Consider the following 15869-nt stretch of genomic DNA (forward strand, 5'->3'; position numbering starts at 1 on the left):
AGGGTTTGTGAAGTCAAATTGAGCAGTAAGAAGAGGAAGGAGTGATAGAGTGTGTCTTTACAATTAGAAGGGTGAAGGTATGGGTGTTAATGTCTCTGAGATGGGTCTTAATGTCTCCTCTAACTTCTAACAGCAGGTTTGTTACTGAGCCCAGATAGTCTGACTCCTGAGAAAGACAAGTGGGGGACACTGCACAAGCCTGAACTCCTGAACTTTGGGGTGAAATGCCAGGTTCAAGGGGGAATAGGTGGTAGGTGGCTCGGGAAGGCTGTACCTTCCCAGTACCTGAGCCAATAGGGAGAGGGAGAGGGCAACGTGCGGCCGGGAGATTGGGATAAAGAGAGACTGCACCCTCTGAAACCGAGAGAGAAAACCCAGTGGGCATTCCCTAGTGGGCTCTCCCTTTATTCGAATAAACTTGAAGGACTCCTTCTGCTTTATGGACATTGGCTTTTCATACATCACAGAGAAGGCACAGTAGAGAGCTGTCTTTTTATTAGCGTACTATGAGCAACTAGAAAAATCAATGTATACAGCATCCTTGTAGCCTGTGTCACAATATCTTTATTATTTTATCTTTATTATTTCAGAAGCAAACGGGGTGATGCAGCAGTATAAACACAGATAAATTAAAGTAGAATCTTTGAAAATTCTTTAAAAATATTTCAAGCGCCATTAAGAGTTATAGACCCTACCAGAAAAACAAACAAACAAAAAACGACCCGCAAACAAAAAACAATCCCTCCCCCACAAAAATGCAAAAACCACACCCATCTCCCCGCCCCGCAAGCAGCCAGACAAGACAAACGGTAAAGTCACAGCTCCGGGTTTAGGTAAAAAGCCTGAGAGCGGCAGGTGGGACCATTGGGAACAGGAGGTAAAAATCCCTTAGGAGAGTGACGGTGCGGCTGCGCTCGGGCAGCGGCCGGCGCAGAGCCCACGGTCCCGGCTCGGAGCACACGGTCCATGCTCGGAGCACACGGTCCCGGCTCGGAGCGCACGGTCCGTGCTCGGAGCACACGGTCCCGGCTCGGAGCGCACGGTCCGTGCTCGGAGCACACGGTCCCGGCTCGGCGCACGGTCCCGGCTCGGAGCACACGGTCCATGCTCGGAGCACACGGTCCCGGCTCGGCGCACGGTCCCGGTGCAGAGCACACGGTCTCGGTGGGCGGGTCTCGGCGGGCGGGTCTCGGCGGGCGGGTCCCGGCTCCCCGCGCACGGGGCGGGGCGGGGCGAAGCCACGCGCGTGCCCGGGGAGCGGTCCCTGGGCTCGCCCCCTCGCAGGGCGGGGCCGCGCCGTCCTCTCGCGATACCTGGGCCGTGCCCTTGTCGCCATGGCGGGCTATTGGGACGGGCCGGAGGGCGAGCAGTGCCCGCAGCGCACCTGGCTCGCCACGCGCGTGGGCGCGGCCGCGGGTGGGCACCGGGGGAAGGGGACACGCGGGGGGAGCGGCCGAGCGGGGCCCGGGCAATGACGCGCGGTGCTGTGTTGCAGGCCTGGTCGGGGCGGCGTATCGCATCATCCTGCTGCGGCCCGGCTCGGCTCTGGCCGCCCTGCAGACGGCGGCGGCGGACAGTGTCACCATGGGTAAGGGCCGGCGCTGGGCAGCGCAGCCGTGGGTTGGGACTCCGCACACCGCGGGCCGCCGGCCTCGCCCTGCCGGCTCTGCCTTTGCCTTTGCCCCCGCACGGTTTCAGTGCTTCTCTCCACCGCCCTGGGTCGTTGCTTAGCCAAGAGCCAGAACACTGAAATGTAAAGACACATCCTTGATTTGCAGGTCAGGTAGCATACTTCTGCAGTCTAGAGTAACAGGTACGTAGGGGTTTTTTTGGTATTTCTGGAATACTTACTTTGTGGGCAACAACGTAGTGTAAGCAAATTTAGGTTTTTGCTTAATGTATTTAGGTATTGTATTTAATAAACTGCATTTGCTAAAGAGCAATGTTATGGATTTGATGGCAAAAGGAAAATAAAGGTGGGGTTTTTTGCCATCATGTTCTACAGACAAAGAGAAACCATGTAGTTGTATTGAATTGTCTTTGGAAGAGAAAGTGGATGCTGAAGAGAGGAGCAGGGAGCTGAAGGGGCTGCGTGGTTGAAGCTCCCTTTACTTCTTGTCAAGTGCAGTTTTCCTCTTAGCAAACTTTTGCTTTTCAGTCTAATTCAATGGCTTGTGCCACCTCTGCCTCCCCCAAGTGCTGGTGCTCTGAGCTGTGGCACAGGCAGTCCAGGTTTCCATTTTTGAATAGTTTGACCCTAAACCAGGATCTGGTATCTCCTCTAATGAGCTGAGATTGTTGTGAAAGGACTGGATCATGTAACCAACCGTGATATCAATAAATCCCTTAATCCTAAACAGGCATATTGGGTCCTCTTACCAGTTTCATACCTGAGGGAGGGTTTGTCCTGTCTGCCATTCAGGGGCCACACCTCACAGCCTTAAGCTGTGCATTTTACCTACAGATGCCTTGGTCCGAAGCAGGGAGAGCAGGAAAGTTGAGATGCAGTCCTAGGTCTGGGGATTTTGTTTCTTCAGTGGTCTTTACAGTTGATTTTGGCATAAGCATAATTTGTTTTCTGCATAGGTTTGTAACAGGAGCTGCTGGTTTTATACAGGGTTTGAAAATATTTTCCTTTTGTTCCCAAGAAGGATTAATTGAACTCTCCAGATGGTGCCTAGTGGACAGTTTCACATTTTGTGATCAAGAGTTCGTATTAGATACAAACCCGGCTTTTCTTGATACAGCTCTTTGCCGAAGGGTCTGATGAGTTGAAGTTACTAATTCAGTGTACAGGATGCTTGTACTTTACAGGTTTTTAGTTCAAAATTCTTAATTCAATTTCAAAGTCAGTTTAAAAACAAGAATAATTTACAAACTCAATTACTTTTTCTACTGTCCAGTAATCATTGTGAGCCCCAGGCAGGCAGAGGAGGAAAGTGCCAGGACTAGCAGTGACAGAGACAGAAGAGCCCTTGGGGTTGTTCTGCCTGGTGCTGTGAGGTGGCTTCCCAGGGACTTGAGGGCTGAGTGACAGAGCAGAGTGCAGGCAGAGCCAGGGCTGCAGAGCCAGGGCTGCTCTCCCCCAGCACCCCCAGCTGGCAGGGCTGCCCTGTGTGTGGGGTGCTCTGAAGCTCCAGCTCACAGCTGAGTGGGATCCACAGGGTGTGGGAGGAGAAACCCAGGGAAGCTGTGTGGGACTGGGTGAATGCTGAGTCTCACTGTGGCAGCTGGGATAGGATGCCCTGGGAAATGGATCTTGCTTTATTTGTCATTGTAGTCACTGCGAATATTGAAATCATGTTGAGTGTGAATTCTCTGATCCTTGAGGGGGTTTTTGTTGGGTTTTTTTTTACTTCTTATTTATAGCTACACTGGGAGCTGTGTTTGGCTTAAGTACCTGTCTCAGTGCCCAAATCCGGGAAGAACCAGAGGATCCTTTGAACTATTTCATAGGCGGCTGTGCAGCAGGAGCTGTCTTGGGAGTGAGAGGTAACTGTGGACAATGCCTGCCTTGAATTGTGCTCTTGCTGGTTTTAGAAACTTTACTCTTGGGGAACAATGTTAAAGAATGTTGATGTCACACTTCTTCAGTAGCAATTCATTTGAGCCTCTATTCATACCAGTTTCATTGGCATTGTATGAGCCTGCTAAAATAAATATGGCTGCAGCCGGGGAGGACACCAAAGGAAACATGAAGTGGTAAACAGTATGAAAGGAGAGCTGACTCAATACTGCCTGTAAGAGCTACCAGTTATACCTTAAAATTGCAGGACAGGGAAAATGTAGTTGTGGAAATCTTGGCAACAAATGTGATTTATTTTAGACAGCTAGTACAATCTAATATATGCATTATGGATTATATAGTCTGAGGGACAAGCTGTGCAGCTCTTGCAGATACTGACTCAGCTCTGTTGTCTGTAGACATTCATACTTGAACCTAAAGAAGTGAAGGATTTATTTAAGTTGTATTTGTGGTGAAATAGACTTAATTTTTACTTGCCCTCGTTGCTGAGCTATGACAGTTCAGAGCAGTGATTGTTATTTGTGTCACTCAAATGAGCCATATAGGATTGCCCACTTAAGGGGATGGGGCAGTGGAGAACTGAAGTTGGTATTTCAAATTGTAAACCATAAGCATGAAAACTCAGTTTTTTAAAACGGCCACTTTTTCAGTTCCTCTGGCCAGATAATGTTGCTGATGGTCAAAGGATTTATGAAAAGTGGCAGTTTATCAAGATCTGTTTTGAAGGACTTGTGCCTTAATGGGTCTTTTTCTGGTTTGATGTGTTTTCTTCAGCTCACAGTTACCTGACTGGCACCACAGCGTGTCTGGGGCTGGGAATCACCGCGGCTCTCACCAAGATCGGTAACAAGGAGGGCTGGAGGCTGACGGGACCTCCCAAGCTCTAAATGTCACCTTTCCCTCCTCTGAGCTGGCTTCCAGATTTCCAAAATGTATGTGCTTAGGATGCTGTGTAATAAAGGTTTGTCCCATCAGCAGTTGTCACAGCATTGTGGTGTTTTCCGGGGCTGGAGCTGAGGTGCACAAAGCTGCTGAAGGGAGGCAGCACCTTCTGCTCTGGTTGCAGTGTTTGTGCACATGACTTTGCCTCCGTGTCTTGGTGCTGTGCAATTGGGAGCAGCACACTGCAGCTTCAGTCTGGTCCTTGCAGCTGAGTGGGCCCTGTGGGGTTTCTTGACAGGGAGTGGGATTACACTGCACAGTGAGGGTCTGCAGCCAAAGCTGCTCAAGAAGTGCTTGGCTCTGAGCTGAAGGTGGGGTAGGGAAGAAGTGCATTGCTCACAAGGTGTCTGGGAGCCTAGGGTCTTTCTCTAAAAGCCATTTCAGGAAGTCTAGAGCTAAGTGCTTCAGGGTTGAAATTGAGGAATATCTGAGGCTGGAAGGGACCCCTGAACACCAGCTGAGAACTGGAGCAGATTGCTTATATAACTATGTTTGAATTTTCTGTGAACAAACAAGTGTGTCCTGCAAACCCACTAAGGGGGTGGAGAGCATGGAGTCACAGGATGCACAAAGAGAAATGAAAACGATCATTTTGCCTGGAGAAAAGGTCAGGATTTTATTTAATAGCACTTTTACACAACTGAGTGGCTACAGAAAGTGCAGGCTCAGGTGTGCACTGAATGATGGGAAATAAGATAGGGTGATTTTAACTAGACAGAAAAAAAATCTCACGCAGGATAGTTAAGTGCTGAAAAATGGACTTAGAGAGGATATGAAAACACCTCTGGAGACAGAATTTAACTGGACATGTGGGAAGAGTGCAGTAGAGATGGGACATTAGGAGATGGGTGCATGAGTTACAGAGATAGGGAATGTGGGCTTGCTGGATGCAGGTGTGTGGGAGAGGGGAACTTGGCGTGTGAGGGGAGGGGACAAGATGAGATTGGGACACCAGAGGACAGCAGAAGGAGGAACGGTGGTACCTGAACACAGTCAACCATGGCGGGCTGCGTTGCCTTGAGCACTTGAGGGCACTTGAGGCTGGGCCAAGGGGCTGGTGTCTCCATGTGCTCCTGGAGCTGAGACCCTCAGCTCTTTAGGAGTCAGTGGGGCTGGGCTGCAGCTCAGGAGCACAGCAGGTGATGGCAAACCTATCATCTCCTAATGGGGGTGGGGGTGCAGGCAATTGTCCGTCTCCTACCCGAGGGCTTGGGAAGGGGCTCGGCTTCACCTTGGGCTCTGGAGAAGAACAAGGTTTAGAGGGGGGCCTGAAGGGCCAGGGATCCCCAGCAGGACTTGCCCAGCGTAGCAGGGGATTTACAGAAGCTCCTGTCAGCTTCAGTTGGCCCTGCTTCCTGTCCTCGTAGAATCCACTGGCCCAGCCTGGGGACTCTGGGGCCTTGGACCTCCCTCTGCCTGAGCCTCTCCCAGCTCCTGGCTGGGCCACGTGTTCTGTCTGGTCTATAATTACCCGGGCACATTCCTAGGGGGTCACAGGAGTTCTGCAGAGCAGCAACAGGCGGTAAGGGGGACAAGTGCACGGCACAGCATAACAGGCCACACAGTAATGCAGGGGCACGGCATACAGCAAGCACTTCACTGGGCTGCAAAGTGCATGGCCTGAGCAAGGACAAGCAACACTGCTCAAACAGCGAGCAACACAGCGGGGGCAAGGGCTGGCAACGTCCTGAGGGTCAGCACACCTTGACAGCACGCGGTGCAGGGGAGTGTGACATGCAGCATTGCAGACAATTCAGGTAATGCACCACAGTGTGTGACAGCAGCCTGACACGCTCCAGGCGGTGCACAGCAGGCACTGCCATGCACTGAGCAGGTGTGCAGGTGCTTTGCAGGGGCCTGTGGCTCGGTTGCTGTTGGACCCCTGTCAGTAGTTTCAGCTATGGAGCAATGACTGAGAAAGGACATAGTTGTGTGTACTATAGGAGTGAAGGTCTGAGTGGTTACAGTGACCTGAGCCACTGTGGGGCACTGGCTGTGGAGCAGCAGTGTTGGCTGTGGGTCAGTAGCTTTATGCTAAGGGTTCAGAGATGAGACAGGTGAGGAGATCAGGCTTAGCTATGGGGCAGTGAAATGGGCTGTTGTTCTCAGATATGGAGCTGTAGTTTTGCCAAGACACATCAAATTCAGTAATGGAGCAGTAGCAGAGCCTGGTGATCCTGGCTGTGGAGTAGAAACTTTGGTGGTTTTGCTTTGTGGCTTTGCTATGTGGCAGCACCAGTAGTAAGACCCCATGTCCTCAGCCAGTACTCCAGCCATGGGCCAGAGGCTCCAGTTTTGGAGACAGCACCCTGACACCTTGCTTCATGTATTTCCACAGGCAAGATGTGGGTTGCAGAGGGGCCAGCCCCAGAGCAGTGGAACCTGCGGGATGGGGCTCATGCTGGACACTTCCTGGCCATGGCTGAGCACCTCCGCTCTACGGGACAGCTGGTGGATGTGGCCGTGGGCCCAGAGGGTGACATGGCCCATGCTGTGGTCCTGGCCTCCATCAGCTCCTTCTTCCACCGCTTCCTGCAGGGCAGGACCAGACAACTTCGCCAAGATCCTCCACCCCGTGTGCCCCTGCCACCTGGGACTACACTGTGGGGCTGGCGGGCTCTGCTTTCCTTTGCCTATGGGGGAATTGTGCCCCATGGCCGGGCAAAAGAGGTGGAGGAGGCTGCCCGGGCCCTGGGTGCCCCCCGGCTGGCGGCTGCCTGCACCCTGCGTCTGGAGATTGACCACCAGGAAGAAGGTCCTAAGCCCCTGGAGGAGCAGTGGGAGACACTGAGGGCCATGGAGCAGCTCCATGCCAATGGTGTGGGCTGTGACCTCCAGCTCCAGGCAGGGAATGAGGTCATCCCAGGTGGGCAGGAAGTGGGGGTTCCCTATGAGGGGCTGAGGAGTGGGACAGGGTGCTTTGGGATGGCCAAGTCCTCTGGTGGGGATGATAAGACTGCAGCTCCAGGTGGGAATCAGGCTCCAGATGTGCCTGCAGGGCTGCTCCCTTTGCCAGAGCTGGGGCTTTGATGGGCACGGGGCCAGGACACCTGGATTCCAGCAGCTGCACAGTGCAGAGGGTCCCCTGCTGCCTCCCAGCATTATTCTTCCTTCCTCCTAGTTCAGCGACTGGCCCTGAGCTGCTCCTGTGACTTCTTCCGGGCCCTTTTCACCTGCCCCATGCGGGAGGCCACCCACGACCCTGCCGATCCACTGGTCACAGGGCTGTCCCCAGCCGAGCTGCGTCTCCTCCTCTCCTTTGCCTACACAGGAGCTGTGGCAGGTCCTTGGTCCATGGTATTGGAGGCAGCTGAGACCTCCCTGCGCTACCAGGCCTGGGGACTTCTCACTCTCTGCCTGGATGTTTTCACCCGTGGCCTGATTCCAGAAACTGCCCCTGACGTGCTGGCCTTTGCTGTGGCCTATGGGTTGGATGAGGTGGTCCATGTGGCAGAGAACTACATCTTGGCCACCTTCCCTTGTGTGGTGGTTACACCAGCCTTCCTGGATCTTCCTGCACACCTTCTCATCCGCCTCCTCCGCTCTGATGGTCTCAACATCCTCCACGAACTGGAAGCCCTGGAAGCAGCATCTCGGTGGCTTATGGCCAATGGAGATGGCCAGGAGGATCTAGCCAAAGAGATCCTGTCATCTGTTCGCTTTGCCCTTATGTCCAGCCTGGAGCTGAAGAAGATCCCATCTGTAACTGCAGGGGTGGCTGACCCGAAGATCCTCCGCGAGCTCATGGTAGCAAGCTTCACCCCCATGGCCCAGCTTCCATGCCGGGTACGTTCCTTGCAAGAGGTCTTGGTAGTTTGTGGTGGAGACAAAGTAAAGGACAACCTGGCTGCCCGGAAGCCCAGCAGACACCTGTGGTTTGCAGACCGCTACCTCAGTGCTGTGGGGCTGGTGAAGCAGGTTGAGTGGCGGGCACTGGGACATTTTCCTGATGGCCCACGCTTCCGTCATGCTGTAGCTGTGGTGGGCAACAACCTCTACATCCTGGGTGGAAAGCACTACTATGGAGTCCACGACACCCTAGCCAGTGTCTACAGGTGAGAGCTACAGAGGACTTAGAGTTGCCATGTGGTACCAGGACATTGTGAGAGGTATTGGTAGTGCTAGAGCTGCCCTGTGGATTCAAGAAACTGTGGCATTACAGCTGGTCAAGTGGCCCCAAGACATTCTGGAAAGGTCGGGTGTAGGACTCAGAGGTACCCTTCTACTCTGGGGTGTTACAGGCTTTTTGGGAGCAGGAGAGGGAGGCTTCTATTTGGACATGCCCCAGGACATTATCAATTTGATATTGTCCATAATAAGGGGATATTCCTATGCAAGGTGACCATGTAACCTCAAGGCATTATGGAACTGGCAAATTGTAGGTGGGTTGTTGCTCTCAGCAGTGCCAACATCAGCTCATGGTGTTGTAGATAACAGGTAGTCTCTTGCTTCTTTGCCTCTCAAACCCAGGTACCAGCCTATGGATGATTCCTGGGAGCGTCTGGCCAGTATGACATGTGGACGGAGCTACTTTGCTGCTGTGGCACTTGGTAATTTCATCTATGCCCTGGGGGGCAGCTCAGGGGAGCTGTACTGCACAGATACTGTGGAGTGCTATGACCTGGCCAATGACACCTGGAGGTGAGGTTGCTCTGGAAGATGCCTAGTTTCCCTTTTGTCTCAGAGCCCCTTGTCTTGGCTGTGGTGCCCAGTGAGTGCTGAGGTCACTAAGCCTCCAGTGGAGGATGGACCTACAGTGTGTTTGAGAGAGGTTTACTGGGTATCGAACAACCATGTCCCTTGGGGACTGGGTGTTGCCCAGTGTTGCCCAGTGGGTGGCAAATGAGTTTTTGGCCAGTAGTGTGTTCACTGCAGGTCTTGTTGGCCACCTGCCAACATGAATAGTAGTTTGATTCCTCTCATAGGCAGAGTGTTCATGGGGTGATGGCCAGTGTTGTCCATTGAGGGAGCCCACTGTGGCTGACCAATGATGTGACAACTACAGAGTGTTGAGCAGTGGCGCCCCTGGGGCATTCATTCAGTGTCAGCTGATGGTGTCCACTGGGGCTCATTGGGTGTTGGCAAGTGCTGCCGGCTGAATGCTCAATGAAGCCATGGCTCACCAGGGAACCCCTAGGTAGTCAGTCACTGCAGGACCTTCTTAACCTGCCCTTCACCCCTCTCTCTCTCTCCTTGCCAGGCGGTGCCAGCCCCTGCCAAGGGCTCTGTGCGGGCACGCGGCGTGTGCCCTGGACGGTGAGCTCTACGTGTCGGGTGGGTGTGATGAAGCATACCAGTGTCAGGCATCCTTGCTCCGCTATGTCCCAGGTGCACCTGTCACCCTCCTGGCCCCCATGAACGGCCAGCGAGCTGGCCACGTCATGGAGGAGGCAGGTGGGCAGCTCTATGTGGCTGGGGGCCTGTGTCAGCGGACTGGGCAGACTGGCTACAGGGACCAGCTGACCTTTGAGGTTTACAGCCCAAAGCAGAACATCTGGGTCCTCCTCAGCCCCCTCCCCCGTGCACATGTAGTTGGGGGTGCAGCTGTACTGGGAGGGGAACTGCTTGTACTGGGAGGGTACAGTCATGAGACCTACCAGGACACACACTTGATCCATGCCTATCAGCCGGGTACCCGGCGCTGGATCACCCGAGGCACATTGCCCCATGCCTACACTGACCTACAAGCCTGTGTTCTCACTGTACCCCCTGCCTTGCGTGCCCCCAGCTCCCTTAAGGACCCCTTGAGATCAACAGAAACTCCCAATCATGCTTAGGGTATACTCTCTGCACCCCATGCTGGGATGCCCAGGTAGCATTCATGGATACCTCTATGACAAAAGTGTCCAGATCCCTCTCCCAGGGTGGGTTTTTTCTGTGGTTTCCAGCAACCCTTCACCCTCAGGATACATGACCTAGACTGCTGTGAACTTATGGAACATAAAGATTCCCCACACTGTAGCCCTGTGCCTCCAGGAATACTCAGTCCCCTTGTCTGAGCCTTTCACTGGGAGCTGGGAAACCCCCAGTTTCCCCCCATACTTGGGTTGAATAAAAGTGCTTCCCGAGCTGTCTGTCTAGGTCTTGTTGTTTCTGGTAGGGAGCCCAGACATCCAGGTGCTTCTCACAAGGAAAAGGAGGAGAGCAAGAGGCCAGTGACCTGAGTGTTGTGGCTGGGTGGTGCTGGGCACTGGGGCTTTGTGTTCACTGGGCACGAGGGTGTATGTGTGTGTCTCAGGACTGACAGGGATCTTGGACTGTGTAGGGGATCCTAAGGGAACAGAATCCTGGGGGTGCCAGGATTTGTGGGGGTTGATGGTGGGGTAGAATAGGGGGTCCTGGGGGCTTCAAGGTTCCTAGGTGGTATTGAGAGGTCTTGGATTCCTGGAGTGACCTGGAGTGCTTGTTGTGTTAAGAATTCCAGGGAGGAGTTGCAAGGAGAGGCAAAGGTAATGGGATTCTGATAAATACTGGGGTACCAGTAGTGCCTGTGGGGAGGGAACTGGATGGCTTCAGATGGATAGAAGGTGGCAAAAAATTGTAGTCTAAAGATTGTGAGGAGAAGGGGATAATAACTTCCCTTGGCCTGCTGGCCCTGTCTCTGTTAACCCAGTCCAGGTGTTGTTGCCCTCCCTTTGCTGCCAGGTGCACGGCTGGACCTTGTTCACCTTTCTGTCCACCAAGATACAGAGATCTTTTTCCACCACTCTGCTTCCCAGTGCCTCACTGGTGGGGCCTTCAGACTGTGCCAGCACTGGAGGTGCTTGCTTCATTGTCCCAGAAAACAGGGATAGAGAGGATGGTGTGGTTAGAGGACAGCCACCAACAGACAGACAAGCGCCTCCTTAGAAATGCAGTATGTGTAAGTCCATGGGCACACTTGCACACCAAACCTTCACCAGCAGACATTCTCATGTTGGCCAAGCACAGGCACACATTCCCACCTGTGGGCCTAGTAGTTAATTTGGCAGAATGCCATGCTGACTCACAAGAGGTTTGACATTTGGGGCAATTAAAACTGGAACTGCCTTTCAGGCTGTAAAAGTGATTCACAGGATCCAGCTGCACCAATTCTGGGGTGACCCCCACCAATGGTGACTATTGCCTCCTTCTAATACATCCCAAAACATTTGAATGACATCTAGACAGGTGGTCATGAAGTTTGGCCAGCTCCACTGTTCTTTGCCCTAGTATAATCCCTTACAAGTCACATCCCTTCAAAGCCTCTCATGCTACTCCTCCATATCTGACCATCTCATAATAGATCATGCAGAAGCATCAACACTTGCACTTTCCTTATTACCTGCCAGTGGGATTCTTTTCCCATGTGATTCAGTAGCACAGGGAAAAATCACACATTTGGGGCCAAAGTCAGAAAGAGGAGTATAAGTCTGCTGTTTTGAATGCCAGAATACAAGGAGGATCTCACGTTGTTAAAGAGTATCCAAAGGAGGGCACAAAAATGGGGAAGGGTCTAGAGAGGAGGAGTATGAGTAGCAGTTGAGGGCACTTGATGTATTCAGTCTGGAGGACATCGAGGGGAGATCTCATCGTGGAGGGGAGGCAGAGGGCCAGCTCTGATCTCTGCTCTCTGGGACCTGAGTCAGGAACCCAGGAACAGCTGGAGCTGTGTCATGGGCACATCCCAATAGATCAATATTGGAAAAAGTTCTTCCCTCAGATGGTGGTCAGGCACTGAACAGTCTCCTCAGGGAATGGTCACAGATTCAAGGTTGCCAGAGCTCCAGGAACGTTTAGACAATGCTCTCAGGCACAGGGTGGGATTGTTGTGGTGTCTGTGCAGGGCCAGGAATTAGACTTGATCCTTGGGGGTCCCTGCCAACTCAGGATATTCTAGGATTCTGGGATTCCATGGACTTTTCCTCCCTGCCTTCACTATTCCAAATACTGCAGACAAATTTCTCATTCACTGTGCCCTGCCAGGAGTTGTGGTAGGTCCAATGAAATCAAACCAGCACCCCTTTTAAGTTCAGACATAGAATATTTATTATGTGATTAAGAACCTGGCACTGAGTAGAAAGTGTGTTGCATCTTTGTGTGCATAATTTGCAACAGAGCACAACGTAAGTTCTGCTTGCTCTCACTCACCCCAAAACCAGGCAGTGGCAGTCCCAAACTGTCACTGACCAATTTAGGACATTATCTTCCTCTGCCAAACACCCAAGTAATTATTTTAGCTCTGGAAACCTCAGGCTATTTGAGAATACTAGAGGAAGGAGCTGAATGGCTTCCCCTTAGGCAAGTAGATCTTTCTCTTGTAAAACAAAGCATATAAAGCAGAGCTGCAACTTTCGATCTCTTTCTCTGAGTGTACAGAGACATTTACATGGTGTTACCCACATATTTCACTCTGACATCACCAATGGCCTTGACACCCCTGTCTAGGCTGTAAGCAGATGGGGTCCTCAGGGAGCCAAGGTCTGTGACCATCAGCTTCCTGGGGAAAGGCTTGATTGATGTGTGCAGAAGACTGTGGTGAACCCACAACTCCTTCGTGGTGCAAAAGGAGTAATTTGCAGGAGGACTGCACTGTATCCCCAGATCTTTAATTGTGCAGTAGGTGACCTCAGGGTACAATTCCACTTCTTTGATTGTACAGAATATGGGGCGCTGGAGAGGGATTTTGAAACTGCTGAGATGCATCATAGGGTTTCCTGTTGACTCTCCCCGTTCCAGCAGTGGATACCACTCCTCCTGGGTCTGGAGAGGCTCCTGCCTGGAACACTGTGCCACCAGACACATCCATGCCAGCCAACCTGCTAGAGCCAGCATGATCAGGATTAGCAGAGCCAAGGAAGCCAGGTAGAGCACCCAGTGCAACAGGCAGCAGTGCCTCAGCACCCACTGTCCCCAGTATGGACCCCCCCCAGCAGCCTGCAGACGCACCACGGGCACAGCCCGTCCTGGGATGGAGCATGGGCAAAGGGGAGGAGGAGCAGGCAGTGGGGAACATGCAGGCTGGGTGAAGTGTGTGCTGTCCAGGGGAGGTGGTAGTGTTGGAGCACGAGTGGAAAGCATGGTGTTGGCCGACATCGGACGAGGAGATGGAGATCTGACAATGGAAGAGGCCTCTAGCATGGCAGTAGAAGGCACTGCTGTGGAAGTGGTGGGAAATGTGCTACTGGACTCCATGAGACTGCCATAGATAGTGCTAGCAGAAAGAATGGTTTGTGGTTGGCCACTGGTGCTAGAAGGGCTGCTGCTCATAGTCATTGGCAGTGAGGTGGCATTGTCAAGAGTGGCAGGACTGTGCAGGGTGATGGGGGTAGCAGCAGAGAGAATGGTGGCAGTGCTGGGGGTCTGTGTGGGTGTTGTGGTGGGACTGGCTGGTACAGGAGTGGTGGTGCTGAGAGCTCTGATGCTTGTCAGCACCATAAACAAAGTGCTTGGGGAAAGGGTGGAGGTGTGAGGGGTGCTGAAGGAAGGTTGGGTGAGGGGAGACCTTGTGGTAGTGAGGGTAGGAAGGCAAGATGAGGTAACAGAACAGGGCATGGTAGTGTGCTCTTTGGGGGTGAATGGATGTGGGGGGAAGGTGGTCATGGTAGCTTTCTCTGTTATTTCTTCCCCATAATTATATTCATCCCCTCCTTCCTCATCCTCATCCTCCACGATGCTGCAGTTAAGCTTGAAGTGAATGATGGGCTTCTGCCTATGCTCAGCAGGGCTGTGGCACAGTACCTTCTCAGGTGCCACCTCCACCTTTGTTTCCTCCAGGCCCCTCTCTGGCCAATAAACAATGTCAGCATTCTTCTGGATCCAGGTCTGGAGGTAGTGCAGGTCACAGTCGCAATGCCAGGGGTTCTCAGTGAGGAAAACATACATGAAGAGGTGCCCCTTTGGGAAAAAGTCAGTGGGCAGGGTCTGCAGCTGGTTTCCTGAGAGCCAGAGAGTCTCCAACTTTTGCAGGTCTTGCAGCAACTCTTTGGGTAGCTCCTTCAGGAAGTTGTCTGAGAGGTCCAACTCCCTGAGCGCCCTCAGCCCTGCAAAGGCCTCCTGGGGCAGCTGCTGCATCTTGTTGCCTCGCAAGTCCAGGTTCTGCAGCTGCGGCACGGTGCGGAAAGCCCCCGGCGCCAGGGTCTCCAGGCTGTTGTGGGCCACAGCCAGGTGGGTGAGTGCAGGCAGCCCCTCCAGGACAGGCAGGGCCACCAGGGCGTTGTGGGAGAGGATCAGCTCCTTCAGGGATGGCAGCTGGGCCCCCGTGTGCAGAGCCAGCAGCCCGTTGTTGGCCAGGTCGATGTCCTGGAGCTGGCTGAGGGGCAGAAAGGCAGCAGTGGAGAGGGACTGCAGGCGATTGTCACTGAGCAGCAGGATGCCCGTGTCTGCTGGCAGGTCTGAGGGCACTGTGCTCAGAGCCTGCCCAGTGCAGTTCACCTCCAGGAGATCCTTGATCTTGTTCATCTCTGAGGGGCAGGGCTGTGCTGGGGGCAGCAGGACCAGGACAGTCACCAGGGTCAGGGCAGGGACCTGCATGGCCTGGAGGGGAACAACCGAGGGGTGTGGGTGCAAGCAGGCATGAACCCACACATTACTTTTCTTCCCGCCCAAGCACCATTTGCAGCAAAACTGGCATCTCCTGCCAGACCATCTGGCACCCTCTGAGCCCTGCAGCTCCTCCCTGGGATGGTGGAAGGGAGGGATGAATCCCACGCCTACAGCCATCTTGTCCTTGGAGGCCAGCAGTGACATTTTGGCCCTTTTGCTCTTCTCATTCTCTTCAATAGTGGGGAGAACCTCATTGGCATCTTCACAGCAATGCCTTCTCCACTGGGACAGCATTGCTGCCTTCACCACTGTAAAAGCTCTGCCTCTACAGTGTTTGTGTTCCAGAATACCCACACCCAGCTCAACCCAGACAAATCATGTGCTGGAAGAATCTCCCTGAATATGCTCTTACCCAACATCAGCTGAGCCCTCTGCTAGATTTGCAGGGTAGGAGCATGAATTATGTGAAAGGAGCTTCCTGTGCACAGATGTGTCTTCCATGAGCAACCAGGTCCCTGTGAACACTGAGACTCACCTGCAGATCTTCCAGCATTTGCTCTCGTGCTGCTCTGTCTCCTCCTGTCCACGGACCAGACAGTGCTCTGGGACAGTGCTAGCAGGGAGCTGCCCAGCCCTCTATCAGCACCCACAGCTGTGGGAAGGGAGCTGTGGTTTCCTGAGCAGCTAAAGCCATCTCCTGTCCTTTTGCTCAGCCCCTGCTTTGGCTGCACTGTCACATCACCATCTCTCCTTGCAAAATGTCAAGGAGGATCAGCAGGCATTGCCCCAGCAGCAAATGGTCATAGCCTGCTGCAGTCTGCACTGGATCCTGCTTATTTTGCTGCTCAAGCCTGTTCCCCCTTCGGATTTGCAGGAGTGCTTGCAGAAAATAATTCCA

At 53.2% G+C, this 15869-nt stretch overlaps 3 protein-coding genes across 4 annotated transcripts; 2 read left to right on the forward strand and 1 right to left on the reverse strand.

The window, feature by feature from the left end:
• The first annotated feature begins 1256 nt into the window (after positions 1-1256).
• On the forward strand, positions 1257-4497 carry NDUFA11 (NADH:ubiquinone oxidoreductase subunit A11). Its single transcript, XM_079328310.1, has 4 exons — positions 1257-1416; positions 1496-1588; positions 3370-3492; positions 4301-4497. The coding sequence occupies exons 1-4, from the start codon at positions 1335-1337 to the stop codon at positions 4411-4413; spliced, it is 411 nt and encodes a 136-aa protein (XP_079184436.1). The 5' UTR covers positions 1257-1334; the 3' UTR covers positions 4414-4497.
• A 1516-nt stretch (positions 4498-6013) lies between these two features.
• On the forward strand, positions 6014-10536 carry KLHL33 (kelch like family member 33). The gene is made up of 5 exons (XM_079328311.1): positions 6014-6302; positions 6807-7334; positions 7590-8523; positions 8939-9109; positions 9669-10536. Exons 2-5 carry the CDS (start codon positions 6812-6814, stop codon positions 10243-10245), a joined length of 2205 nt encoding a protein of 734 aa, XP_079184437.1. The 5' UTR covers positions 6014-6302; positions 6807-6811; the 3' UTR covers positions 10246-10536.
• Positions 10537-10840: 304 nt separating this feature from the next.
• On the reverse strand, positions 10841-15869 carry LOC306813145 (platelet glycoprotein Ib alpha chain-like). Of its 2 annotated transcripts, XM_079328313.1 has the most exons (3): positions 15507-15869; positions 14168-14962; positions 12980-13245 (listed from the first exon to the last, which is right to left on the reverse strand). In XM_079328313.1, exons 1-3 carry the CDS (start codon positions 15522-15524, stop codon positions 13132-13134), a joined length of 927 nt encoding a protein of 308 aa, XP_079184439.1. In that variant the 5' UTR covers positions 15525-15869; the 3' UTR covers positions 12980-13131. The 2 variants fall into 2 exon arrangements, with proteins under 2 accessions (XP_079184438.1, XP_079184439.1); XM_079328312.1 differs by having other exon boundaries at positions 10841-14962.

Source organism: Erithacus rubecula (assembly GCF_903797595.1).
Source record: "Erithacus rubecula genome assembly, chromosome: 28".
Lineage (NCBI taxonomy): Eukaryota > Metazoa > Chordata > Aves > Passeriformes > Muscicapidae > Erithacus > Erithacus rubecula.